The 26,795-nt window shown below is 50.4% G+C and overlaps 1 protein-coding gene across 17 annotated transcripts in view; it reads left to right on the forward strand.

Moving 5' to 3' along the window:
• The window catches only part of CAMK2G (calcium/calmodulin dependent protein kinase II gamma), a 1,229,125-nt gene extending 1,202,839 nt beyond the window's left edge, over positions 1-26,286 (forward strand). For 2 of the 17 annotated variants that reach the window (XM_050803448.1, XM_050803433.1), the window contains 10 exons: positions 1,330-1,373; positions 10,391-10,423; positions 13,160-13,228; positions 14,410-14,454; positions 16,744-16,792; positions 19,141-19,254; positions 21,229-21,304; positions 21,670-21,764; positions 23,537-23,781; positions 24,277-26,286. In XM_050803448.1, coding sequence (XP_050659405.1) covers positions 1,330-1,373; positions 10,391-10,423; positions 13,160-13,228; positions 14,410-14,454; positions 16,744-16,792; positions 19,141-19,254; positions 21,229-21,304; positions 21,670-21,764; positions 23,537-23,769 — 758 coding nt within the window. In that variant the 3' untranslated portion in view covers positions 23,770-23,781; positions 24,277-26,286. The remainder of the gene's footprint in view (positions 1-1,329; positions 1,374-10,390; positions 10,424-13,159; positions 13,229-14,409; positions 14,455-16,743; positions 16,793-19,140; positions 19,255-21,228; positions 21,305-21,669; positions 21,765-23,536; positions 23,782-24,276) is intronic. The other 15 variants (XM_050803437.1, XM_050803441.1, XM_050803434.1 and 12 more) reach the window with 8 other exon arrangements.
• The last annotated feature ends 509 nt before the right edge of the window (positions 26,287-26,795 follow it).

The following is a 26,795-nucleotide window of genomic DNA, read 5'->3' on the forward strand; positions in this document are numbered from 1 at the left end:
TTGGGGATAGGATAGGTTATATGCTTTTTTAAGCTCCCAGGTGATCCTAATGGGCAACCAGTGTTGAGAGCTGGCTGGTGAATGGAAAGCACTTAGACAGTGGTAGGTCAGGCACAGGAGTCAACACATTTAAAAAACAACATTCAAACCCAGCACAACATAAGATCAAAGACCTTTTTCTGGAGCCAGAATTCTTGTAATGGGAGGACCCCTAGTCTCACTGGAGAGAGACGGAACACAGCTTGGGGAGGAATGGCTACCCAAAGGGCAGGAGGGTGGCAGCAATAGTGACAACGATGGCGGACACTTACTGAGTACTTGCTATATGCCAGGTACTCTGCTAAGTGCTTTTCATGCATAATCCCACTAGATTCCCACCACTGTTCTGTGATGTCGACCCTACTTTATCCCATTTTATAGATAAAGAAATTGAGGCTCAGAGAGGTTAAGTAACTCACCAAAGGTCACACAGCTGGCAAGTGGTGGAACCAAGATAAAAACCCAAGGCAGGCAGTGCAGGTGGATCAGACAGTTGGGCTGATTCCATCTCCCTGTGCCTCCCAGACTCTCCTCCCCACTGTGTGCTGCCTTCGTGTGGCCTTTTGTGGCCAGCTGGTATCACCAGCCTTCTGGCACAGAGCTCATCAGCCTGGAGCGTCACCCCATGCCTGGCTAGAATCTGTTTGACAGCTCATTATTCTGCCCAGTCCTTCCTGCTCACGGGTCCAGAGAATGGACACTGGGGAAAAGGGTGGCAGCTAGGACCCAGTGAACCTGGTGAGGACCTGCCCAGTGAAGGCTTCAACCCCCTGGCAAAACCCTCCTGTAGGTGGTCCTGGTTTCTGTATCTGTGTCTGTCCGTCCTCTGGTCTCCTGTGTGAACTGTGACACTCTGCTTCTTGAGAACACTCAGGAGATGTCTTGCATCCTTGCAGTTTGGCCATCCAGAGAACTGCCATGGCACCTAGGGATGGAGCCCTCACCCTTTCACCCTGGCACTCTGCTTCCAGGCCTGGGTGGAAGCTGTCAAAGGCAGAGTCCCCAGTGTCCCAGGCAGCTCCAGTACTGAGCATGGTTTCTCCTCTAAGTGCCATGCATCCATGCCCTCTTTCCTGCAGAGGAGATCCTGAGGTGCCACCCTGAGGGCTCTGACGCCACTTGAGATCGCCTTCTTGCCAAGAGGCTATAGGAAGTGCCTCTTTCGGGGGTTTCGGGAGATCCTTGGCCCCCTTGTCAGACACAGCACTCTCTTGTGGATCTGGCTGCCGGACTTCAGGTGGGGGAGAGGGTACAGTGCAGGAGACTTGATTTTCCTCTTTGTTTTCACAGCTGCCAAAAGCCTATTGAACAAGAAGTCGGATGGCGGTGTCAAGGTAAGTGTCTCCAGCCTCTGAACAGACTGACCTCTTTATCCCCGCAGTCACTATGGGAATTCTTGGCACCTGGTTCCGCCTTTCCCAGGGAATCTTCCTATCCTTGCTAGTCTGCTTTAAACCAGATGCCTTTGTGCTCAGAACAGAAGGTTTCGCTGGCCTGAGAGGGAAGTAGGGAGGTATTTTTCCTGGCCCTAGCTGGATGGGAATGACTCAGGGGAAGTGATCCAAATCATAGTTTATACCAGAGCTGAATCCGGAACCTGACTTCCACACGGATGCTTCATCTCCAGGGCTTGACTCTGGGTTTTTTAGGTCATTTGGTTATCTTTCTTTTTTTCCTTTTTATCACAAACTCTTTTAATCAAGTGAAAGCCAAGTTTGACTGAGTGATTTAGGCAGGGTATGGGGCTTGGAACCTGAAACCACTCTCCTTTTGGTCTTTTTCCTTCTCTCTACAACACTTTCAGATCCCACTGAGTGCCAGAGCCTCGAGCTTTCTTGATGCATAGGCTCCTCAGGAAAAGGCAAGGGCCATGGTGGATCACGGCTTGTTCCCACTGGGTGAGGGAGCTTTTCTCATGGGACTGGGGCAAGAGGAGGGACCTGGGACTCAACCAGGAGCCCTGCTGGGAATGGCTGCTTGGCCAAGGTAGAGGAGAGGTGGCTGGGGCTACCCACAGGGCCCAAGACATTCTGTAGATGCTTTGGGGACAGAAAGGATCCTGGGGCTAGGGCATTGGGTAGGAGCTCATGCTATCTTGAAGCCTCCCAACTTACACTCTAGACTAGATTTTCACTGGACCTTTTCCCAAGATCTTGCGTCCACAGCTGAGATACACACACGCGCCCCGTTCCCTCCCCACTCCCTCCTCTTTCCCTTATTCTCTGCATGCCTGCTTCTCTGTCCTTCCACTCCTTGCAGGGGAGCTTGGGCTCCGCGCACACCCTCTGACATGGAGCTGGGGGCATCGTGCAATCACCAAGCTCTGCCCCTGAGCTAGATGGATGGAGCCAGGTGAGGAAAAGGGGCAGGTTTAGTTGGAGAGAGTGTTTAATAAGTACCTGTCCGTCAGAGGTCCATGCAGCATTCTGTTCTGAGGGGTACATAACAGAGGTGTAAGAGCGGGTGTGGCTTTCAGTCGCCATAGGAAGGGGGCCGTGCCCTGGAGTCAGCTGAGCGCTGCTAGTGGACCCACGTGAGATGGTTTAGTCCAGGAAGCTCATAGGAGAGAGCTTACTGGAGAAAGCTGCAGGGACATAGGTGAGACTCACTTTGCAGTTTTACTTTCTGCTATATGTTTTCTTTAAATTAAGAATATGTGCCAGGCTTCGTGGCTCACTCCGGTAATCCCAGCACTTTGGGAGGCCAAGGCAGGTGGATCACCTGAGGTCAAGAGTTCAAGACCAGCCTGGCCAACCTGGTGAAACTCCGTCTCTACAAAAATACAAAAATTAGCCAGTCATAATGGCCAGTGCCTGTAATCCCAGCTACTCGGGAGGCTGAGGCAGGAGAATGGCTTGAACCCGGGAGGCGGAGGTTGTAGTGAGCCAAGGTTGCGCCATTGCACTCTAGCCTGGGCAACAGAGCAAGACTCCATCTGAAAATAAAGAAAAGAGAAAAGAAAAGAACATGCCATTTCTATAACTTAAAAACAACAAATTATATGTGTATGGGTTCTCCTATACATATTGATGTTCTCTGCCCAATGAGAACACAGGGTGTGTGGTAGAGGGATGTCAAAAATATGGTTGGATCAGTCTTATCAGGCAGAATTGGAAGTTTCTGTGTCAGACCATGGGAAATACCGTAGGCTATGGAGGAGGGAAGCTATGGTGAGAGTGCTGATAGAAATGATTTGGCAAGCCGGGTGCGGTGGCTTCACTCCTGTAATCCCAGCATTTTGGGATGCTGAGGCAAGAGGATTGTTTGAGTCCAGGAGTTCGAGACCAGCCTAGGCCAAACCTTGTCTGTGGGGGAAAAAAAAAAATTAACTGGGCATAGTGATGTGTACCTGTAGTCACAGCTACTTGGGAGGCTGAGGTGAGAGAATTGCCTAAGCCCAGGGAATTCGAGCCTGCAGTGAGCCAAGATCAAGCTACTCCACTCTCCAGCCTGGGTGACAGAGTGAAACCCTGTCTCAAAAAATAAACAACCAAAAAAAAGATACCTGCCATGCCCCTGGAAGTTGGGAAGGCAAAACTTAATCCACCTTTTAAAGTGTTCACAGTGGGAGAGACACAAGGCAGCTACTGGTTCTCTGCAGTCTGCTAAGGTCTCAGGGAGGTGTGCACCCGGCAGGTGCTGGGGGAGCAGACAGATAAACATCCAAACCAGGACAGGAATCTTCCGGAAGGAGACAGCCCAGGAATTGAGCTTGAGGGAGTAGCTGGATTTTGCTGGGTTAAGGAGCAAACAGGAGGGGAGGGATAGTCCAGGCAGAGGGAAGAGTGCATGTGAAGATACACGAGGTTGAAACAGCATGATGATTCTGGGAACTTCAGTATCTTCTTTATGGCTGAAGGGAAGAGCAATTGCGTAAAATGAGACCTGAAATAAAGCAGTGACTGCTGAGGTGGAGGGGAGAGGATGGATACAGGCACCATTACAGAACAAGTTTCCAGCCAACCTTTCTAGATCACTACTGGTCTCAAAGATGAAGGTCATGTGCAGCCATGTAAGATTAGCCCAAGGAGCCAGCTCAAACCATGCACATCCAGGGCCCAGCTTGGAATTCATATTCTGGAGGCCTTGGCTGGGAGGCAGAATCTGTGAATTTTAACAACACTTTCATGCATCCAAAGCACATGAAGGTTTGAGAGTCTGGTAAAGGCAAAATTTCGGGGTTATGTCTTAAGAAAGGGCTGGAACAAGAGTCGGCAAAGAAACGGAGGCAGGACAGAGAGGTAGGGGAAAAACAGACGTGTAGCAGCAGCAGCAGCAGCTCTTCCAGGAACCATGAGGATGAGGGCTGGGCAGACACATCATTAGGTAAAGGCTCTAAATGAGGACATGTGTGGGGAACCTAGCCCTGCAATGTATTATGTGTCTGACCCTGATATGTGCTCAGTAAATAAGTTTTATGCCACATTCTTTTGAGAAAAGAGCTTCAGTATTATGGTGGGAACCAGAGGCTAGTGACCACCCAAAATTAAAAGGCCAACCGCATATTCATAGCAGTTGTGATGGGAGGGGTTGATATTTTTATTGAAAGAGTTTCTGTAACAAATAATTCCTCTTAAAACCCAGTAGAGGCTGGGCACGGTGGCTCATACCTGTAATCCCAGAACTTTGGGAGGCCGAGGCGGGCCGATCACTCAAGGCCAGGAGTTCGAGACCAGCCTGGCCAACATAGTGAAACCCCGTCTCTACTAAAAATACAAAAATTAGCTGGGTGTGGTGGCACATGCCTATAGTCCCAGCTACTCAGGAGGCTGAGGTAGGAGAATCACTTGAACCTGGGAGGCAGAGGTTGCCGTGAGCCAAGATCACGCCACTGCACTCCAGATTGGGGGACAGAGCAAGACTCCATCTCAAAACAAACAAACAAAAAACAGTAGATAGATGATCAAAGAAAATAAACTGACAACCTGAAAACGAGAAAGTAGAACTGGATAACAAATGTGGAAAACTTTCTAGCCTCACTAGTATCAGAGAAATGCAAATTGAAACAAGGTGCCATTTTTGGACTCTTTAGCTAGTGATGGTAGTGAAAACCAGAATGGTCCTTTCTAAAACAGCCTGCATGTCAAAACCATAAAAATGCTTCTACCTCTTTTACCCTGTTAATTCTACTTCTGGGAGTTTTTCCTAAAGAAATAATTCAAAATAGGGAAAAGCTAAAAGCAGAAAAATGTTGAACATGACATTATTTATAACTGAAAAGATTGAAGGCTGGGCACAGTGGCTTATGCCTGTAATCCTAGCACTTTGTGAGGCCAAGTTGGGAGGATTGCTTGAACCCAGGAGTTTGAGACCAGCCTGGGAAATGTAGTGAGACCCCATCTCTAAAAAAAAAAAAAAAAAAAAAATGCCGAGCTTGGTGGAACGTGCCTGTAGTCCCAGCTACTTGGGAGACTGAGGTGGGAAGATTACTTGAGCCCAGGAGGTTGAGGTTACAGTGAGCCAGGATCACACCACTGCACTCCAGCCTGGGTTACAGAATGAGGCTCTGTTTAAAAAAAAAAAAAAAAAAAAAAGAAGAAGAAAAAAGAGATTGGAGACAATTTGAAAAGCCAGTAAGGAGCCAGCCACAGTGGTGCATACCTGTAGTCCCAGCTACTCAGGAGGCTGTGGCAGGAGAGAATTGCTTGAGCCCAGGAATTTGAGGCCAGCTGGGCATCATAGTGAGACCCCCAACTCTTAAAAATGTTTTTAAATTTAAAAATAAAAAGATCTTTTAAAAGCCAATAAATGACTAAATAATTATGGGAAATCTATGTAATAAACTATTAAAAAATATTAATTTTCATGACTATAGGGATGTTTAAGTGAAAAAGGGCAGAAATGTTTTATATTAAGTGAAGGAAGTGGCATATAAAGGAGTACAGACAAGCCAGGCACCGTGGCTCACACCTGTAATCCCAGCACTTTGGGAGCCCAAGGTGGGCGGATCACGAGGTCAGGAGATCAAGACCAGCCTGGCCAACATGGTGAAACCCTGTCTCTACTAAAAGTATAAAAATTAGCTGGGCATGGTGGCACTTGCCTGTAATCCCAGCTACTCAGAAGGCTGAGGCAGGAGAATCGCTTGAACTAGGGAGTTGGAGGTTGCAGTGAGCCAAGATCGTGCCACTCTAGCCTGGTGACAGAGCAAGATTCTGTCTCAAAAAATAAAATAAATAAAGGAGTACATACATTATCATCTAAATTTGGTTTGAAGAAACGTGTTTGTAGATATTTATTCAGTATATAATATGTGGATAAAAAAGGGACTGGAAGAAAGCCCACTGAAGTGTCAACAGTAACTTCACCAGGTGATGGGAATTTGAGAAACTTTTTTTCTTATACATTTTTCTGTATCCTACATTTTTTATCTAGATTGTGCACTACTGTTATCAGAATTTTTTAAAAAATACTATTTTTTTTTAAAGTAAAGCATAATACCAGGTGTGACAGCTCATGCCTGTTAATCCCAGCTACTTGTGAGGCTGAGGTGGGAGAATTGCTTGAACCCAGGAGGTCCAGCCTAGGTAACATAAGCAAGACTCCATCTCAATTAAAAAAAAAAAAAAAAGAAAAGAGATAGGGCATATGCTTGTATTATTGTATGTTATAACGATATCTTTTTTTTGTTGTTTTTTGAGACAGGGTCTCACTCTGTCCCCCAGGCTGGAGCATAGTGGTGTGATCTCGGCTCGCTTCTACCTCCACCTCCTGGACTCAAGTGATTCTCCCACCTCAGCCTCCTGAGTAGCTGGGAATATGGGCATGTGCCATCACGCCCAGCTGATTTTTGTGTTTTTAGTAGAGACGGGGTTTCACCAGGTTGCCCAGGCTAGTCTTGAACTCCTGAGCTCAGGTGATCCGCCCGCCTCGACCTCCCAAAGTGCTGGGGTTATAAGCATGAGCCACCACGCCTGGCCTATAATGATATCTTAAAAGATTGCTTTCTTTTTGTTTTTTGTGTTTTTTTTTTTTTTTTTTTGACGGAGTCTCACTCTCACCCAGGCTGGAGTGCAATGGCGCGGTCTTGGCTCACTGCAATCTCCGCCTCCCAGGTTCAAACAATTCTCCAACCTCAGCCTCCCAAGTAGCTGGGACTACAGGCACGTGCCACCATACCTGTCTAATTTTTGTATTTTTAGTAGAGACGGGGTTTTGCTATGTTGGCCAGGCTGGTCTCGGTCTCCTGACCTCGTGATCCACCTGCCTTGGCCTCCCAAAGTGCTGGGATTACAGGCGTGAACCACCACACCTGGCTGACTGCATTTTTTAAACAGACTGGAAGATTTTGCTAGGAGTATGAGTGGTTTTCCCATGCCCCTTCTGTTTTCCAAATTGCTTGTGTTGTGGCTGCAGTCCTTTTATAATATGAAACAGGTAAATAACAACTGATGTTGTGGCTGCATCAAAGGGGTGACAAATGAAAAGGAGAGGACAAAGCAAAAGAGTCTGACCTTTCCAGGCTCTCCTGAAAGTCAAGGTTTTGATCAATGTTATGAGGGAGGCCTGTGAAGTAGCTCAGACGGTCTTGAGCTTTCAGCATCATGGATTCTTCTTTTAGATCCCATCTTCCCTTCCCAGCTCCCCCTCCTCAATTCCTACCGCTTAAGTGTCCATAGAGCAATTTCTTTTTAACTGTTCAGAAGCTTTCTGCAAGATGTTCGAAATACTAGCGTTGGTTTGAGCAGCTAGTCTATCTTGTGCTCTTGATTTGGGGGACTTGGCTTCTCTTTAGATTTCTTTGAAGGTGGATGCCAGTGCCCCAGGGTCTGTGGAAGAGTAAGAGCCACTTGTGAGGATAAGACTGAAGAGGCCACAAACTCTCAGATCCTGAGAGGGTAGGACAACTCGTGCCTTCTGCTAGTCCCAAGGCCAGAATGGCCATCCTATCTTTAAAAAAGAAAGTTATTTCCCTAAGTACTATTTGAATTATTTTGTTTAAATTAAGTATGGGAAAGAGGTTTGAACCCTTTTCCAGCTTAAAATTTTAAATAAATATACAGTTTTTAAGTAAAAGTGAGATATGATTCTTTAGAAATCATCTGGCATTTAGCCAGGCATGGTGGTGTGCACCTGTAGTTCTAGCTACTCAGGAGGCCGAAGCGGGAGGATCCCTTGAGCCCAGGAGGTTGAGACTACAGTGAGCCGTGATCATGCCAGTACTTCAGCCTGAGCAATAGAGCAAGACCTTATCTCTAAAAAAAATAATAAAAAGACTTCACATTTAGACAATGTGGTAGTGTGCTGGTTCAGAAGGAGCCCAGCTATGCATGGCTAAGGGCAAATCCCTGAAAGGATGGACAAGGAAATTGAAAAATGTTCACTAACCTGAGAAACAGTCTTTGGAAAAAGGTGATCTCAGGTTCTCATGCAGGACAATTTAGGAAAAAGAGAGCCAGCCAGGAGAAGGCTGAGAACTTATTCCCCATTAGTCAAAAATCTGCTTTAAGTCAAGATCCTGCAATGGCCTTTGACAACAGGGCCCTGAAAATCACCAGAACCAAGCCTGGGCCTGGTGAGTGAGTGCCTCCATAGAGTTCTTGCTGCTGTGATTCAGTGCAAGTTAGAAACCTATGCTCTTCTTTAGCCTGGGGAAAACCAACGTCCGCAAACCCAGCTTACTCAGCAAACGATCGATCGTGGCCTGTATGCTAACTATAAGGCATGTTGCTAGGTACCGTGGAAATTCTAAAGAGACATAAGATAAGAACCTTCCTGAAAGCAGTAACACTTTAGTTGGGTAAAGGGATAAGGAGATACACACACACACACACACACACACACACACACACACAGCTACCTATGTTATATATATGAATATAAGGGAACTCTCTTTTTGAGGGATAATCTTAGAAGTAAAATCTCATATTTGAGCATATTTAAAAGGCCACTGTAAGGCCGGGCGCGGTGGCTCACGCCTGTAATCCCAGCACTTTGGGAGGCCGAGACGGGTGGATCACCTGAGGTCAGGAGTTTGAGACCAGCCTGGCCAACATGGCGAAACCCGGTCTCTACTAAAAATACAAAAAATTAGTGGGGCGTGGTGGTGGGCGCCTGTAATCCCAGCTACTCGGGAGGCTAAGGCAGGAGAATTGCTTGAACCCAGGAGGCGGAGGTTGCAGTGAGCCGAGATCACGCCACCGCACTCCAACCTAGGCAACAGAGCGAGACTCCATTAAAAAATAAATAAATAAATAAATAAAAGGCCAATGTAAAAGAGGCTTAACTATATTTAGGTTTTTCTTTTCCTTTAGATCTAATTCTAAATTATGGACCATTGTCAATATTTGTAGCCTCTTTCATTGATTATAATAATAATCCTTGAAAATGCCTTCTAAAGAATGCTGGCCCCTTGAGAGCAGGAGCAGTTTATCAGCTGTGTTTACTGTACCTGAAACAGCCCTCAGTGTTTGCTGGACATTGTTAAATGTATGTGCAAAAGTTGAATGACAGACAGACATATTCTGGGGGGGACCTTGCCCCCAGTGAGCTAATGACGACATTCATAATTACCCTTCACCTTTTAGACGCAGTCTTCTGGGATATATTTTTAGCGTTCCCGTGGTCTTCATCTTGATGCGTCTGTTTCACATGTGAACGTAAAGTTCGTGAGCATTGAGTTGAGGCTGAGGAATCACTGCTTTCAACATTCCTTGTGGCTTACATCCCTGCATTTTTATGATCACTGTAGTTTTAATCACTGGCACTCCTTTGTTTCCATTTCCCACGAATTGCAAAATGCTATAAAAAATTCAAATACTGTAAACAAGCGTGGCTATACCGACAAAGGAAGGCCAACATTTAACTGCTAGGTGATTTTCAAAGCTCAGCATCTTTATCTAAAAAGCATAGTAGAGGTGCAGCGAAGTCAGAAGTCAAATTTTATTAAAGCTGAGGACAGCCTATAGTAGCTTTTGCTTTTTCCCTGGTGGCTGCTCACTTGAATTTCAGACAGTTCTAGTAATGAGAGAAAATAAATAACATTACAGGGTGAGCTAACCCTATGAACCCAGACCTGTAAATTTGTAGCGAAATGATACTTCCTCTCACAGACTTGTGACTTAATCTCCTTAAGAGGCTTTTTCTGAGCAAGGCTGAGACATCTCAGAAGACTAAATCTGTGTCTATGAACCTGACTGCAAAAAGAGTTCTTCCCTCCCAGGGTCTGGAGGGTATGAGTGCCTGTCAGTCCATGTGCTGTTTAACCCTCTGGTGCTGGACTCCGGGTCTCCCTCCGCTCTTTTCTCCCCGATGCAGAGCCCATGCTGGTGCGCTAACCTGCAGCGTCTCTGTGCTTCTCTTCTTACCTCCTCTTTCCCCTTCTCTTTCCCTCTTGCTGTGGTGTGTCCAGAAAAGGAAGTCGAGTTCCAGCGTGCACCTAATGGTGAGCCTTGCCTGCCCACCCATCGCCCACTCCATGCTGCCTGTGCCCGCCTGCCAGCCACGCAAACCCGTTCTGCCACGTGCGTGTGCCTCACTCATCCTCACTGCATGTCTGTGCTGTGTGGGCAGGTGTGGCCTGTCCTGCCAGGCGGGGGCCATTGCCCAAGGTCACCCAGTGGCCTAAAAAGTGGGCATTGGAAGGGGTGGTATGGCACCCCCTGCTGTGGAGTTTGGACAGCCCCCAGCAGCCCAGGGTAGGATGTGAAGCTGGTAGGGACCTGGGGCAAGCAAGGGAGAGACCCTCACTCGCTGTCACCCAGAAGGAGAGGCCCTGCTTCCCAGGCATGAGCAGATGCTTCCTACAGACTGGCAGCTGGAGGGCAACTGTGTGGTGGGCAGAAGAGCTGGTTGCAGGCTCCCACTTGTGAGTCTCGCTCTCCTGGCTCTGCCCCCATGCAAATCCCATTCTCCAGCTGTGCCCATTGGTTCATCCTGCCCACCCAACCCTCAGGGGAACAGCTAACTCATCTTTCTCACAGTACACTGGGCACCAAGGGCAACACAGCAGCCTGAGTCATTATGAAACCATCCATTAAAACCAGAGGTGGGGGCCGGGCGTGGTGGCTCACGCCTGTAATCCCAGCACTTTGGGAGGCCAAGGCAGGCGGATCACGAGGTCAGGAGATCGAGACCATCCTGGCTAACATGGTGAAACCTCGTCTCTACTAAAAGTACAAAAAATTAGCTGGGCATGGTGGCAGGCGCCTGTAGTCCCAGCTACTTGGGAGGCTGAGGCAGGAGAATGGTGTGAACCCAGGAGGCAGAGCTTGCAGTGAGCTGAGATCGTGTCACTGCACTCCAGCCTGGGCGACAGCAAGACCCCGTCTCAAAAAAAAAAAAAAAAACCAGAGGTGGGGCCACTTGGGTGACATTCCAGCCCTCTGCAGGTTTTATGGGCACCCTGGAGTCTTTGCCCCCTGTGAGGGTCTTGGCCTCAGCTGGGATTTACAGGTAGGGCAGCCCTCTCTAACCAACCCCAAACAGGTCAGCATCATTCACTGAGCTAGGTGGGCTTTGCTTCTTCTTGGTGGGAATGGAGACAGCAGAGCTCCTATGAGTTTAGAGCACCGTCTCACTACTCCTGGGACCCCTCTTCTCTAGCCTGCCACAGTCTGTGGAGTCTTGTTCAGGGAGTCACTTGGTGCCTGGCTTGAGGTTCCATGCCTAGCCCTGGGTTTGGGGATGTCTGAGCCATTGATAGCAAGCTGGCAGTGGATGGCTTCAGGTCTGGTCCAAGAGGCCTCCAGGCAAGAAGTAGGATGCTTTCTGTGTATGTCCTAGAAGAGAAGACACACATTCTAGCTGTCAGTGTATCATCTGTGCCCTGTGCAGGGATGGTAGCCACACATTTGTCCCACCTCCTGTTGAAGAATTTGCAGGCATCAGGCTGCTTCTCAGTGGCCCCCAACCCCACTGGAACTCAGTGAGATTGAGTATGCTGGTTAGGGAACTTATCAGAGGCAGAGAATATCACATGGATATGGCTCCCTGCCCTGGAGATCAGCCTCTTTCCTTCCTTCCATCTTCCCCTTGCCCCTCCCTTGTTGTGCCGCTCTGTGTAATGTTTTTGTTTGTTTGTTTTTGTTTTTTTAAGATGGAGTCTTGCTCTGTCGCCCAGGCTGGAGTGCAGTGGTGCAATCTGGCTCACTGCAGCCTCCGCCTCCTGGGTTCAAGCAATTCTCCTGCCTCAGCCTCCCGAGTAGCTGGGATTACAGGCATGTACCACCGCGCCTGGCTAATTTTTGTATTTTTAGTAGGGATGGGGTTTCATCATGTTGGCCAGGCTGGTCTTGAACTCCTGACCTCAGGTGATCCACCCGCCTTGGCCTCCCAAAGTGCTGGGATTACAGGTGTAAGCCAGCGCGCCCGGCCACCACCATGTAGTTTTGAAAGGCAAGGAGTATCCCTGGCGGTCATGGTGCTGTTGGGAATGTTGGCCTGTGTGTGGCCTACTCTGTCCTGGAGGCCAGATTCTGGGACTACAGCCACAGCCCCTCTGGGTTTCACCTGCCCCTCACCGGAATACTGCCCTTACTTCTAGCCGATCAGGCCTAAGATTTGTCAGGCAAAAAGGTGAACAGCACAGCCCTGACTCTGCTCCCTGAGGTCAGTGAATGCATTTTGGTCTGAAATGGACTTCCACCCCCATCCTCTGGACACCATCTCTTAGGCCAGGCATACTTTCTTTTCTCCTTTCTCTTTGTTTCAGGCTTCGAGCTGGTGTTGTAAGAAGGAAATAAAGGTGCTGGGTTGAAAGGGCAGCAGGAGACTGCCCACAGATAGGGGACCAGAGTTTCTGAATTTCGTTCTGCTTTCTTGTAAATTACCCCCCCCCTTTCCCTGTATGGTGGGAAGAAGATCTTGAACTTCTTTGGGTCAGGTGTGCATTGTGCAATGACATGGCACCTGGCATAAGCAGAGATTTCTGGAGAGATACTTTAAAACAAGGCTTTGGGCTTGTCCCGCCTTAAGGGTGCCCCAAGAGCTAGGTCTCTGGGTCCCACAAATACTTCCTCCGATCATCTCTCCAGCCATCGCTCCCATCTGCACAGCGTATGGAGGCCACCTCAGGCCTACCTCCTCCAGGCCAGGCCAGGGGGCAAGGGAGGTCTGGGAGTTGAACCTGAGTGGCCTTGGGGACTCTGGAGGAACTAAACCATCTGTTTTCTTGTCTCAGCCACAGAGCAACAACAAAAACAGTCTCGTAAGCCCAGCCCAAGAGCCCGCGCCCTTGCAGACGGCCATGGTACCTCCTGACTACAGCTTCTCTGCCTCTGCCCCCGGCTGCCTCCTGCCCCTTCCCTCTTCCTCCTCTTGTGCCCCCTCCCTGACCTCCTGGGCCTGTTCCTTTCTTGGTCCCCATAGAGCAGACTGCTTTGTGTGCAGCCCTGTATGCCCCTTCCCCTTCATTGTCCCGCCTGGCCGCACTCCGTCCCGCATGGCAGAACTGCTGCTCCTGCTCGTGCTCCTTTCGCTGGTTGGGGGAAGAGTGATCAGGGCTCTCAGCTGAACCTCCCAGGCCCAGCCCAGGACCCTCAGTGGGTCTGCTGTGGGGGCTGGGAAGGTGAGTTGCTTAGGAAAGGAGAGGGTAGGAGCTTTCTTGGGACCTGAACATCAGTTCTTGGAGGCCTCCTTGTAAAACCTGCCTCAGTCTCTCCTTTGCAAAGCCAGAAACAGGAAAGAGGGCTGGGGTCCCCACCTCTGGATGGTGCTGAGGTCTCCAGGCTCCTGGAGTGCCTCGTGCTAGCTGAGTTCTCTCTGGGCTCCTCCAGGGGTTCTGTGTGCTCTTGGAGCTCCCTCTGCTAGTGGTGGCTAAATAGAGAGTCAGCAAGGGGTGACTGGGAAAGAGGGAGGAGTGATGGTGCCTGCTACTCCCCTCCTTCCTGCGGACCCTCGTGCCACCTGACGTGGCGGTGTGGGGCCAGGAACTAGGGAAGGCAGAAGGCGGGCGCAGTGGGCGGCTCTCTGGGCTCAGCTTGCCAAGGGGGATTCCTGTCCTGGCTCTTTCTGGGAGACCTCATTCTCCCCAGTGTACACCCTGTGATGAACACTGTGGCAGGGCCCGGCCTGTGCCCTCAGTCCCACAGCTCCTCCAGTGTACCTGCCCCGTGGGAACCCCATGTGGAAAAAGCCCTCAGAACTGACAGGAATCAGGGACAGGGGCCCTTGCTGTCTCAGCCTCCTGGGCACCTGCACCTGCCAGGCCTCTCTTTCTTACCAGCCAGTGCTGCTGCCAAAATCCAGGGCTATCCCAGCTGCCTGGGACCCCAGTTGAGCCGGACATTTTGTCTTCTGGAGATGGCTGGTGGGCAGGCCTCAGTGGTCATCACAGGGTCTGTGGGGGTCCTGGGGTGCAGGTGGGGCTCCTCAGGGAAGAGCCATAGTCTGTTCCCAAGTTGGAAGGGTAATTTTCATCTTCTCTCACAGGAGCCACAAACCACTGTGGTACACAACGCTACAGATGGGATCAAGGTGAGTGGCTCCTGAGCCTGTCTCCTGCTTTCCAGGTCAGCAGGAGACAGGTGGGCTGGGTCCCAGGGGTCTACAGGCTGCACCCTGAGGCCAAGGCGTTTGCAGAGGCTCAGCTGAAGGTAGCCTGTGCTCATAGTTGCTCCATTCTGAGGAAGGGCGTTCTACCTTATGGAGCCCAGGCTTTGCAGTCAGACAGACCTGGTCTGAATCCTGCCCCTGCACCTTAGTATCCTGTATCTGCAAATTGGGGATGATAATAATAGAATCTTCCTCCATATGTTGGAAGTTTAAATGAGAGTAAACGTTCACTGAAAAACAGGCAAGAGCATCTCTAGACCCTGGAGCATTCTCCGTGGCCTGGCCCCTTTGTGCCTTGGTGTTTTCACCGGCATTCCTGAACCAATCTGTTAAGCCTGGATACCATCCATGGCTCTGGTTTAGAGAGGTGACAAGACAAATTACCTGTTCAAACGGTGGGTGGGATGGGAGGCAGATAAAAAACCAATAAGCAAACAGATAAAATAGGCCGGGCACTGTGGCTCACACCTATAATTCTCACACTTTGGGAGGCCAAGGTGTGGGCAGATCGCCTGAGCTCAGGAGTTCGAGACCACCCTGGGCAACATGGTGAAACCTCGTCTCTACTAAAATACAAAAAAGTAGCCAGGCGTGGTGGTGCGTGCCTGTAGTCCCAGCTACTTGGGAGGCTGAGGCACGATAATCGCTTGAGCCTGGGAGGCAGAGGTTGCAGTGAGCTGAGATCATGCCACTGCACTCCAGCCTGGGCTACGGAGTGAGACTTAGTCTCTCAAAGACATAAATAAGATAAAATCTAATGTCAATAGGTAGTCTGAAGAAAATGGCACAAAGTAGAGAGAAGGCCAGGTGCAGTGGCTCACACCTGTAATCCTAGCACTTTGAGAGGCCAAGGCGGGCGGATCACTTGAGGTCAGGAGTTCAGAACCAGCCTGGCCAACATGGGAAAACCCCATCTCTACTAAAGACACAAAAATTAGTTGGGGATGGTGGTACATCCCTGTCATCCCAGCTGCCTGGGAGGCTGAGGCAGGAGAATCGCTTGAACCTCGGAGGCGGAGGTTGCAGTGAGCTGAAATCGTGCCACTGCACTTCAGCCTGGGCAACAGAGCAAGACTCCATCTAAAAAATGAAAACAGAAAAACCCCACCAAAGTAGAGAGAGAGAGAGAACAGGGCCTTGAATTAAGTAGTCAGGAGGAGGCCTCTTTCAGGAGGTGATATCTGAGCGAAAAACTGAATGGTGGGTGGGGGAAGGAGGCAACCAGGCCAACTCTGAGGCTGAGTGCCCTAGGCAGAAGGAACTGAAGCTCAGGTGTGGCATGTGTAATCAAGCAGAGGGAAGAGGGAAGTGACACGGGGAGAACCTGGGAGAGTGATGAGGTTGGAGAAGCAGCAGGGCCTGCTACAGAGGCCCTTGTAGGAGTTTGCATTTTCTTCCAGCAGCAAGGAGAAGCTGTTGGGAGTAATAGAATCTATCTGACACTTTAACACATCACTCTGGCCACATCATGATCAAGAACTCTAGGGAGGGCCAGGCACGGTGGCTCACACCTGTAATCCCTGCACTTTGGAAGGCCGAGGCAGGTGGATCAGTGGAGGTCAGGAGCTCGAGACCAGCCTGGCCAATATGAAGAAACCCCGTCTCTACTAAAAATACAAAAATTAGCCAGGCGTGGTGGCAGGCGCCTGTAATCCCAGCTACTCGGGAGGCTGAGACAGGAGAATCACTTGAACCCAGGAGGTAGAGGTTGCAGTGAGCCAAGATCATGCCACTGCACTCCGGCCTGGGCAACAAGAGCAAAACTCTGTTTCCAAAAAAAAAAAAAAAAAATCTTGGGGAAGTTAAGGAGACCATGAAGCTGTTATCGTGGTTCAGGTGTGAGATGCTGGTGGCCTGGAGTCAGGTTGTAGCTGTGTATTGGAAGTGAAGAGGTAAGACATGGGATTTACTTTGGAGGCAGAACCAAAAGATTTTATTTTTAGATTGGGCAATCCGAATATAAGGGAAAAAGAAAAGGATTGAGGATGACACCAGGTTTTAGCCTGAATAACTGGTCTAATTAGGGCATTTACCAAGTGGGGGAAGACTAGGGAGGAGATTTGGGAAGAGTCAGACAGCCAGGGTGGAAGCAGAACCTTCCATGGTCTCCTTGCACCTCTTGTAGGAGCACAAACTCTGCTTTCGTTCTGCTTTGCTCCTCTGGCTTCCAAGGGATGGAGCATATAGAAACATATTCTTTTTGGCCTACAGGGCTCCACAGAGAGCTGCAACACCACCACAGAAGATGAGGACCTCAAAGGTAGGTGCTGGCCCTTGGAGGGGGAAGGACTCCAGCAGTGACCCAGGTACCTGGGCTCCAATGGGGCACCCGCCTTTTCTGCTCCCAGAACTGGGAATGCTGGCTCCTATGCCCCTAGGAGAGGGCTTGGTATAAAAGCTACTTTCCACAAGCCAAGATATGAGGCCCCTGTGTGGTGTTGCTGAGCTGGGCAAGAGGCTTCTCTTCTTTGACCCCAAGTCTAAAATAGCTAAGCTAGAGATTCTCCAGGGGCCAGGGCTCAGAGAACTGTTCCTGTCGCTGATAATGATGTGCCATCCCAGAACAGGGGTACCCTAAGTCCCTGCCAAAGTAGCCCACAAGTGTCATGAGTCATAAATAGAGTGACCAATCATCCTGGTTTTCCCCGGACACAGAACTTTTGGTTTTAAGACTGTGATGGGCCAGGAGTGCTGGCTCACACCTGTAATCCCAGAACTTTGGGAGGGCCAGGGCAGGAGGATTGCTTGAGGCCAGGAGTTTGAGGCCAGCCTGGGCAACATAGCAAGACTTTGTCTCTATTAAAAGAAAAAAAAAGAAAAGAAAAGAAAAAAAAAAAAAATTTTAGAAACAAATAAATAGGCCAGGTGAGGTGACTGATACCTGTAATCCCAGCACTTTGGGAGGCCGAGGCAAGCAGATCACTTGAGGTCAGGAGTTCGAAACCAGCCTGGCCAACATGCTGAAACCCCATCTCTACTAAAACTACAAAAAAAGGCCGGGCCTAGTGGCTCCCGCCTGTAATCCCAACACTTTAGGAGACCAAGATGGGTGGATCACCTGAAGGTCAGGAGTTCAAGACCAGCCTGGCCAACATGGTGAAACCCCATCTCTACTAAAAATATAAAAAATTAGCCAGGTATGGTAGCAGGTACCTGTAATCCCAGGTACTTGGGAGGCTGAGGTGGGAGAATTCGCTTGAACCTGGGAGGTGGAGGGTGCAATGAGCTAAGATCGCCCCATTGCATTCCAGCCTAGGCAACAAGAGCAAAACTTCTCAAAAAAAAAAAAAAAAAAAAAAGGCCGGTCATGGTGGCAGGGTCCTATAATCCCAGCTACTCGGGAGGCTGAGCCATGAAAATGCTTGAACCCGGGAGGTGGAGGTTGCAGTGAGCCAAGATCACACCACTGCACTCCAGTCTGGGTGACAGAATGAGACTCTGTCTCAAAAAGGAAAAAAAAAAAAAAAAAAAAAAAAGGCCGGGTGCGGTGGCTCACGCCTGTAATCCCAGCACTTTGGGAGGCCAAGGCGGGCGGATCATGAGGTCAGGAGATCGAGACCATCCTGGCTAACACGGTGAAACTCCGTCTCTACTAAAAATGCAAAAAATTAGCCGGGTGTGGCGGCAGGCGCCTGTAGTCCCAGCTGCTTGGGAGGCTGAGGCAGGAGAATGGCATGAACCCGGGAGGCGGAGCTTGCCGTGAGCTGAGATCGCGCCACTGCACTCCAGCCTGGGGGGACTGAGCAAGACTCCGTCTCAAAAAAAAAAAAAAAAAAAAACATATATAAATAAATATAAAACCCAGATAGTCCTGGGAACACTGGGATGAGTTGGTCACTCTAGTCCTAAGATCTTGGCCTGAATGATGGAGTTGGAACCAATCTGACAACTGTGAGGCCACATTTGGTCGTGTCCTGGTGGGCCTGTAAGGACCACTCGCCTAAGCGTGGGCCTGGCTAGAGTGCCAGGGGGGTGGGAGGGCATGGCAGGCCGGACCCCTGGGAATCTCTGTCCTGCTCTTTAGTTGGGCCTCCTGGAATTGCTCCCTTTGCCTGAATTCCATAAGTGGCTTTGGGCCAGGCCATCAGAAAAGACAGAGGAACACTGTAGGACAGAGCTGGGAGTGCATGCCCTGGGCGGCAAGGGGGCATCAAACGTTTTGGAACCAAAAAAATAGCAGAAAGCTACGAGGAAGTGAATCATAGTAGCTCCAGGCCCCTGTGAGCGAGGTCAGATCAGTTCGATTCCAGCACTGCTGGCAACATAGGAGGCGCCATCACTGCTGGGCTCTGGACCCTGTGGCCTGGCCCCTTGGAACATCTTCCCCGGGAGCAGGGGTCCTTGGACAGGCTGTTGTAAGGCTCGTCTGGAAGCCACGGCCCAGGTCTGGGCACCTGCCTGGTGCCCTCAGCTGGGAGGCCTCTCTGGCAGAGGCGGCGGCGTGGGATGTGGTCCAGTGTCCACAGCAGCCCGAGGCGAGGCGTCCCCTTGCCCCGGCTCTGCAGCGCCATGGGCTCGGGTCCTGTCCGGCTTGCTTGCTCACCTGCCTTGTTCTGTTTGTTTTGGCTGCTCTGCCTTGCCCTGCCCTGCCCTGCCCTGGCTGGTTAGCTGCCCCGCTCCGCACTGGGAATGGCAGCTTGGTGCCTGAAGGACGGAGCTCCCGGGACAGAACAGCCCCCTCTGCAGGCATGCAGCCCCAGCCTTCTCTCTGCTCCTCAGCCAGTAAGTGTGAGGGAGGCACATTCTGGCTTCCGTCTCCCTGGCTCGTCCTGAAGCCCCTCAGGGACCCCCACCACAGCTGTCAGCCCGGCCCAGCTGCCCATGGTAGTAAGCTCCGGGAGCATGGCCTCTGCTAGGGGTGGGGGGTCAATTGGAGGTGCTGTTGAGACCAGGCAGGGGCCCCTGAGTCTGGGGCCCAAAGAAATGAGAAGAGTGGGTGGAAGAACATGGCCTGGGGTGGGGGGAGTAGAAAGTCCCCAAGATGTGCAGTGGGCCTTGCCTCAGCGCCGAGCCAGGAAGAAGGGCAGAGTCGGAAGTCAGGTCTGTGAGGGTGGGAGTGGGGTGATGGGGAAATCGTGACAGCAAGGAACTGTGTTGGGGATGTAGTGCTTCCTGAGTCTCAGCATAACATATTAAGAGCATGGGGTCAGAGGCAAGACGGATCTGAGTTTAAATCCCAGATACACTGCCTTCAAGAGTGTGAAATTTAACCTCTCAGAGCTGCAGGTTCCTTATCTGTAACGTGGAAATAAAACGGCCTGCACCTCAGAGCCTTATTGGAAAAAAGACGAGGCAGTAGGAAGTCTTGATACGGTGCCTCACTGGGTTATCAGGGGCTCATCCTCATATTTCTAGTTACGTCTGTGCTGGAGGATGCCTGTGTCTGCTGCCTTTCCTCCCACCATCTATCCTTGCAGAGTTTCTAAGCACAACCCTCTTCACTCGTGGGGCCCCAGTCAGGTCATCCAGATGGGTCTGGTGGGTTGGAGAGGGTGTGTGTGTTGTGGGTGCACACCTGCCTGCTGCTTTAGGAAGCCCATCTAACTCCTTGCTTCCCTTAACCTGCTGCTTGCTCACCTGGAGCTGCAGCCTAGCAGGGCTGATGGCTGTGGGGCTCCCTCCTGGATGTGCCTTTGGCTGCGCTGCCCTGTCCCAGCTGTGCTGCTTGGCTGTGCTGGCCTGGCCAGGCCATGGTGGTGCTGTTCTAATGCTTGCAGTTGTCTTGCAGCCTTTCGCTCCTGTGAGGAAAGGGTTGTGGCCTGGGCCAACCCAGGGCTCGGGTTAAGATGAGCCCAAGCTCAACCCACGCTCTCCCTTACCCTGGCGGCAGCCTCTGCTGATAGTGGCATTCCCTATAAGAGAAGCCCAGGGCAGCAGGACATCACCAGCTGTCCCTTGGCTTGGGATGGGTTGGGGAGGAAGGCTCTGGAGGGCACCACCTCTGCCTGCCTGTCAGTCTGAGCCCTGTCTGGTTTTCCTGAGGAACACCTCCTGGCATGAGAGCTGGTGTGAAATGTACAGCTTTCCCAAGCCTTGAGAGGTAAACGGAGCAGCCTCTCTGGTACAGGCTGTCACAGGTTTTTACAATTCCGGGATCATTTCTCCCAGAAAAGCCCTGTGGAGTTGATGAGCAGTGGGAAGCATCCATCCTAGGGCTCTGATGGTCTTTTGGCACCCCAGCCCTAGCTGCATTCTGCTGTCAGGCTGCCTGTCGCCCAGGGCTGGATCCTGGCCACTGAATGAGGGCTAAGAGTGGGGGTGGTGATTGAGACCTGACTGAGCCCCTTCAGGTGAGAGAAGTAAATTGGGGGTGGAAGCAGCCTTATTGAGAGATGCTTGTGAGAGAGGCTGCTCATACAGGGAAGGGGCTCACAGCATTCACGATGTACCAGGCTCCTCACCTGTTAAAGGCAAGTGTGTTTTCTGCAACCTGGTTGTTGATAGAGCGGGAGGCCAAGGCCAAAGAACCATAACTAATGGCTGGGCTTCAGGAGGAAGTGGTCATTGTGTCTGCAGACTGCAGAGAGGGAGATGGAAGGGAAGGTGGGTTCGCTCTTCTGCCAACGGCCCTAGAGACAGAGAAGAGGGATGTCTTTGTCATAAGTGATCACAGGGGACTCCTGAGGACTGGGGAAGGCGCTCTGTCACTTAGGAGGTACCCCAGTAGGTAAACTGATGGATTTTTCTCCCCCACAGTGAGAAAACAGGAGATCATTAAGATTACAGAACAGCTGATTGAAGCCATCAACAATGGGGACTTTGAGGCCTACACGTAAGTAGAGACCCATTTTTTTTTTGTGACCTAAGTCATCTCCCAAGGCCTTCCCTGCTTCCAGACAACAATTAGGACCCTGGGGAAAGGGAATTTGGACCTTGGACAAAGTATCTGAGTTAAGCCTTCTCCTAAGCTGGGAGCCCTTTCAGGTAGATTCCCTGAGCTCACCCACGGTGTCCTGGTGGTGGGCCGAAAGCACAGGGCTGAGTGGCTCAGCAGGCAGGCCTGGAAGATCTTCGCTGTCTTGTCTGGGATGGCCACAGCTAGCCTGCTGCTACTGGATAGACACTGCTGATAAGGAAGGAAGACAAATCGCTCCACAGAAGCCTGATAGGCTGCTTTTTTGTTTTTTCTCCCTGCAGGAAGATTTGTGATCCAGGCCTCACTTCCTTTGAGCCTGAGGCCCTTGGTAACCTCGTGGAGGGGATGGATTTCCATAAGTTTTACTTTGAGAATCGTGAGTGGGTTCGTGCTGCTGATATACTCCTGCCTGCCCCTTCACCCCTTTGCCTCTGTCTCCTGCTCACCTCCTCATCCCAGTTGCCCACTTTTCCCTTATTTGACCTTCGTGCTGCACTCCTACTCTGTATGCTTGCCCCTTTGTGCCCCGATGGTTGTAAACAGGCACCTTTGAAGGCCCTGCTCTGAGCCCCAAGTGCCCATTCATTCCACAACTGCCTTGTGGCAGTCCCAGTCACCACAATCAAGTTCACTTATTTCTTGCCAAGCACGGTGGCTCACGCCTGTAATCAAAGCACTTTTGGGAGGCTGAGGCTGGCGGATCATGAGGTCAGGAGATCGAGACCATCCTGGCTAACACGGTGAAACCCCATCTCTACTAAAAATACAAAAAATTAGCCAGGCGTGGTGGTGGCGCCTATAGTTCCAGCTACTTGGGAGGCTGAGGCAGGAGAATGGTGTGAACCTGGGAGGCGGAGCTTGTAGTGAGCCAAGATTGCGCCACTGCACTCCAGCCTGGGCAACACAGTGAGACTCCATCTCAAAAAAAAAAAAAAAAGTTCACTCATTGCTTTAAGCCTCACCTCTTTCCAAGATGGATTGGAAGGAAACCCTTTGAGATTAGGTTGAGATGATCTCAGCACGTAAGAACTAAGCTCTGTGTCTGCAGGTTTCAAAATAGAGGAAATTAAAACCAGGATAAGAATGTGCAAACCAGGGCACTCTTGGTGATTTGTGAGATCGGAAGTTGTGGCTAGAATCTTCCTGACTATGGAGGAAGGCAGGCGTCCTGTATGGGGGGTGGGGTGTACATTCTGGCCAGTTCGTGGAAGATAAGGGGATGAGAAGCTGAATCATCACCCCCTCCCATCTTTCTGTCTACTCTATGAGACCCTCCCCTTCCTTATTTTTATCTCTTCCCACTTTATGCTGGGCCTTCCCTATCCTGCCCTGAGTTATAGTTAGTCACTAACTTCTCTGCTGACTCCCACCCTTATCACATCTCAGCTGCATATATAAACTCTCAGTTATCTAAGTAATTCTATTAGCCAGAAGCAATTCCAGAGTTTATATTAATTCTAGGAAGGTGACATGTAGCCCCTGTCTAACATTTGAATTGAACTAAAATGTGAATCTCAATAAAAGCAACACAGTTTTCACAGCATATGCTGATAATGGCAATCCAACTTCTTTTGCCTTTTCCCCAGGGAATCCTGGGAATATCCTGAGCTTGGTGCTTTGGTGATTCTCTTTCAGCTTTGGTGCCTTAAAAAAAAAATTACAAATCAATTTTGAATGGTTTAAGTTCATGATTTTGTTCTCCAGCCCTAGCTAGGGGCGAGCCAAGCCTTTTGAAATCTAAACTCAGCCTAACAAAACAGAAAATCTGTAGGCTTCAGTTAGAGTCACATGGTCCTGAGTTCAGGTGTGTGATTTGAGCAAATTATTCCTTGAACCTATTTCCTCATCTTATAATGAAGAAAATATTATCCAGCAAGAAATACAGCTCAGGCATGTAAAACCCCAGCACAATGCCTGATTAAAAGAGCAGCAGCTACTATCATTGTTGCCCATCTTTCTGTTCCTTTTGGATAAAGAAGACTAATGTAATGTGGTATCCTGGCCTCTGGAGGGCGTTTGGGGGCGGGGGGACTTGGAGATTCTGGGAATGGTTGCTCGGGAGTTGGTAAGACTTGGAAGTGCAGGCTGGGAGGAAAATGCAGGTGCCCAGGCCTGATGTCCTCTTACCTACCCCACCCTGCCCTGTAGTCCTGTCCAAGAACAGCAAGCCTATCCATACCACCATCCTAAACCCACACGTCCACGTGATTGGGGAGGACGCAGCGTGCATCGCCTACATCCGCCTCACCCAGTACATCGACGGGCAGGGTCGGCCTCGCACCAGCCAGTCAGAAGAGACCCGGGTCTGGCACCGTCGGGATGGCAAGTGGCTCAATGTCCACTATCACTGCTCAGGGGCCCCTGCCGCACCGCTGCAGTGAGCTCAGCCACAGGTGCACCTGGTTGAGGGGGGAGAGGGGCTGGGAGGGCCTGGGACAGGTGGGGTCAGAGGAAGAAGAGAAGGCTGGGAGGTGGCCCTGGGAGAGGAGGTGTGGGCCATCCCAGAGGATTGGCAAAGGCTGGTAGAATGCTTGTAATAAGTTGTGCTCGGAAATCAGACAGACTGGGGTCTGGCTCCGTGACTCCAAATTGGGTGACCTCAGGTTACTTCCCCTCCCTAAACTCAGTCTCCTTAGCTGTCAAAGAGAGGCAGAGAGTGGTGCCTACCTCATTTAATCATTGTGAGGATTAAGTAAGATACTATAAGTAAAGCACTTAGTAAGTGCTCAGCAAATGGGAGGCAGTTTTGTATTTAAGCATTAGCTTCACCCACTTTCCCCACCTTCTCAGGCCTACTTGGCCACGTGTTTAGCGTGCTAAAGTCGCTGGAACTCATCTGTGTGCTCATTGTCCTCTGTTCTGTTACCACATTCTGTCCTGTTTGACAGGGGCATTAGGAGATTCCAGCCAGAGGTCGAACCTTCGCAGCCAGTGGCTCTGGAGGGCCTGAGTGACAGCGGCAGTCCTGTTTGTTTGAGGTTTAAAACAATTCAATTACAAAAGCGGCAGCAGCCAATGCACGCCCCTGCATGCAGCCCTCCCGCCCGCCCTTCGTGTCTGTCTCTGCTGTACCGAGGTGTTTTTTACATTTAAGAAAAAAAAAAGAAAAAAAAAGATTGTTTAAAAAAAAAAAAAAGGAATCCATACCATGATGCATTTTAAAACCACCGACAGCCCTTGGGTTGGCAAGAAGGCAGGAGTGTGTATGAGGTCTATCCTGGCATGAGCAGCGGGCTGACCCACTGGCCTTGAAGAGGTGAGCTTGGCCTCTCTGGTCCCCATGGACTCGGGGACCAGGCAAGAACTCTGACAGAGCTTTGGGGGCCATGATGTGATTGGAGCTCCTGAGGTGGCCTGCTTACCCCAGGTCTAGGAACGGACTTCTTTGGAACTTGCATAGGCGCCTAGAATGGGGCTGATGAGAACATCGTGACCATCAGACCTACTTGGGAGAGAACACAGAGCTCCCAGCCTGCTGTGGAGGCAGCTGAGAAGTGGTGGCCTCAGGACTAAGGGCCCGGACGTTGATGTGTACTGTCTCATTTAGTGTAGAAGGGAAGAGAATTGGTGCTGCAGAAGTGTGCCCGCCATGAAGCTGATGAGAAACCTCGTGTTAATCTGACATGCACTCACTCATCCATTTCTATAGGATGCACAATGCATGTGGGCCCTGATATTGAGGCCTTATCCCTGCAGCTAGGAGGGGGAGGGGTTGTTGCTGCTTTGCTTCATGTTTTCTTCTAATTCAGCAAGGAGAGAGCCGGGCCCTGGTCAGGGCTCCCGTGCCGCCTTTGGCTGTTCTGTTTCTGTGCTAATCTGGACCATCTTTGTCTTGCCTTTTCACGGTAATGGTCCCCATGCTGACCCTCATCTGGGCCTGGGCCCTCTGCCAAGTGCCCCTGTGGGATGGGAGGAGTGAGGTAGTGGGAGAAGAGGTGGTGGTCGTTTCTATGCATTCAGGCTCTCTTCGAGGCTGCCTCCCTTTTTATTCTTCCTTGCTGCACGTCCATCTCTTTTCCTGTCTTTGAGATTGACCTGACTGCTCTGGCAAGAAGAAGAGGTGTCCTTACAGAGGCCTCTTTACTGACCAACTGAAGTATAGACTTACTGCTGGACAATCTGCATGGGCATCACCCCTCCCCGCATGTAACCCGAAAGAGGTGTCCAGAGCCAAGGCTTCTACCTTCATTGTCCCTCTCTGTGCTCAAGGAGTTCCATTCCAGGAGGAAGAGGTCTATACCCTAAGCAGATAGCAAAGAAGATAATGGAGGAGCGATTGGTGATGGCCTTGGTTTCCCTCAAAACAACGCTGCAGATTTATCTGCACAAACATCTCCACTTTTGGGGGAAAGGTGGGTAGATTCCAGTTCCCTGGACTACCTTCAGGAGGCACGAGAGCTAGGAGAAGAGGCAAAGCTACAGGTTTACTTGGGAGCCAGCTGAGAAGAGAGCAGACTCAAAGGTGCTGGTGCTTGGATTTAGCCAGGCTCCTCCGAGCAGCTCATGCATGTCCCAGCCCCTGGGCCCTAGCCCTTTCCTGCCCTGCAGTCTGCAGTGCCAGCACGCAGATCCCTTCACCACAGGGTTTCGTTTTGCTGGCTTGAAGACAAATGGTCTTAGAATTCATTGAGACCCATAGCTTCATATGGCTGCTCCAGCCCCACTTCTTAGCATTCTTACTCCTCTTCTGGGGCTAATGTCAGCATCTATAGACAATAGACTATTAAAAAATCACCTTTTAAACAAGAAATGGAAGGCATTTGATGCAGAATTTTTGCATGACAACATAGAAATAATTTAAAAATAGTGTTTGTTCTGAATGTTGGTAGACCCTTCATAGCTTTGTTACAATGAAACCTTGAACTGAAGATATTTAATAAAATAACCTTTAAACAGTCCATTGTGTTACTGCTGTTGGAGGTTTACGGCCAGAGGCATAGATTTTAGCAGCCTGGGTTACCAGGTTGGAGAGAGGTACCTCCTCCTACTCCCACTGGGGCCTTTTGAGAATAAAACTTCCTCATGCCTGTAATCCCAGGCATTAGGAGGTCGAGGCGGGCGAATCACGAGGTCAGAAGTTCGAGACCAGCCTGGCCAACATGGTGAAACCCCTTCTCCACTAAAAAACACAAAAAATTTATCTGGGCGTAGTGGCGGGCGCCTGTAACCCCAGCTACTCGGAAGGCTGAGGCAGAAGAATCGCTTGAACCCGGGAGGGGGAGGTTGCAGTGAGCCGAGGTCGCGCCACTGCACTCCAGCCCAGGGGACAGAGTGAGATTCCGTAACAGAAAGAAAAAAAAAAAAAAAAAAAAACTTCCTCATAACCTCCAACCAGCGCTCGCTGCTGCGGAGGCGAGGCGGGGCGGGGAGGGGAGGGAGGGTGAGTGCCCTGGGAGCCGGTTGAGGG

The sequence above is a fragment of the Macaca thibetana genome, chromosome 9 (assembly GCF_024542745.1).
Source record: "Macaca thibetana thibetana isolate TM-01 chromosome 9, ASM2454274v1, whole genome shotgun sequence".
NCBI classification, from domain to species: domain Eukaryota; kingdom Metazoa; phylum Chordata; class Mammalia; order Primates; family Cercopithecidae; genus Macaca; species Macaca thibetana.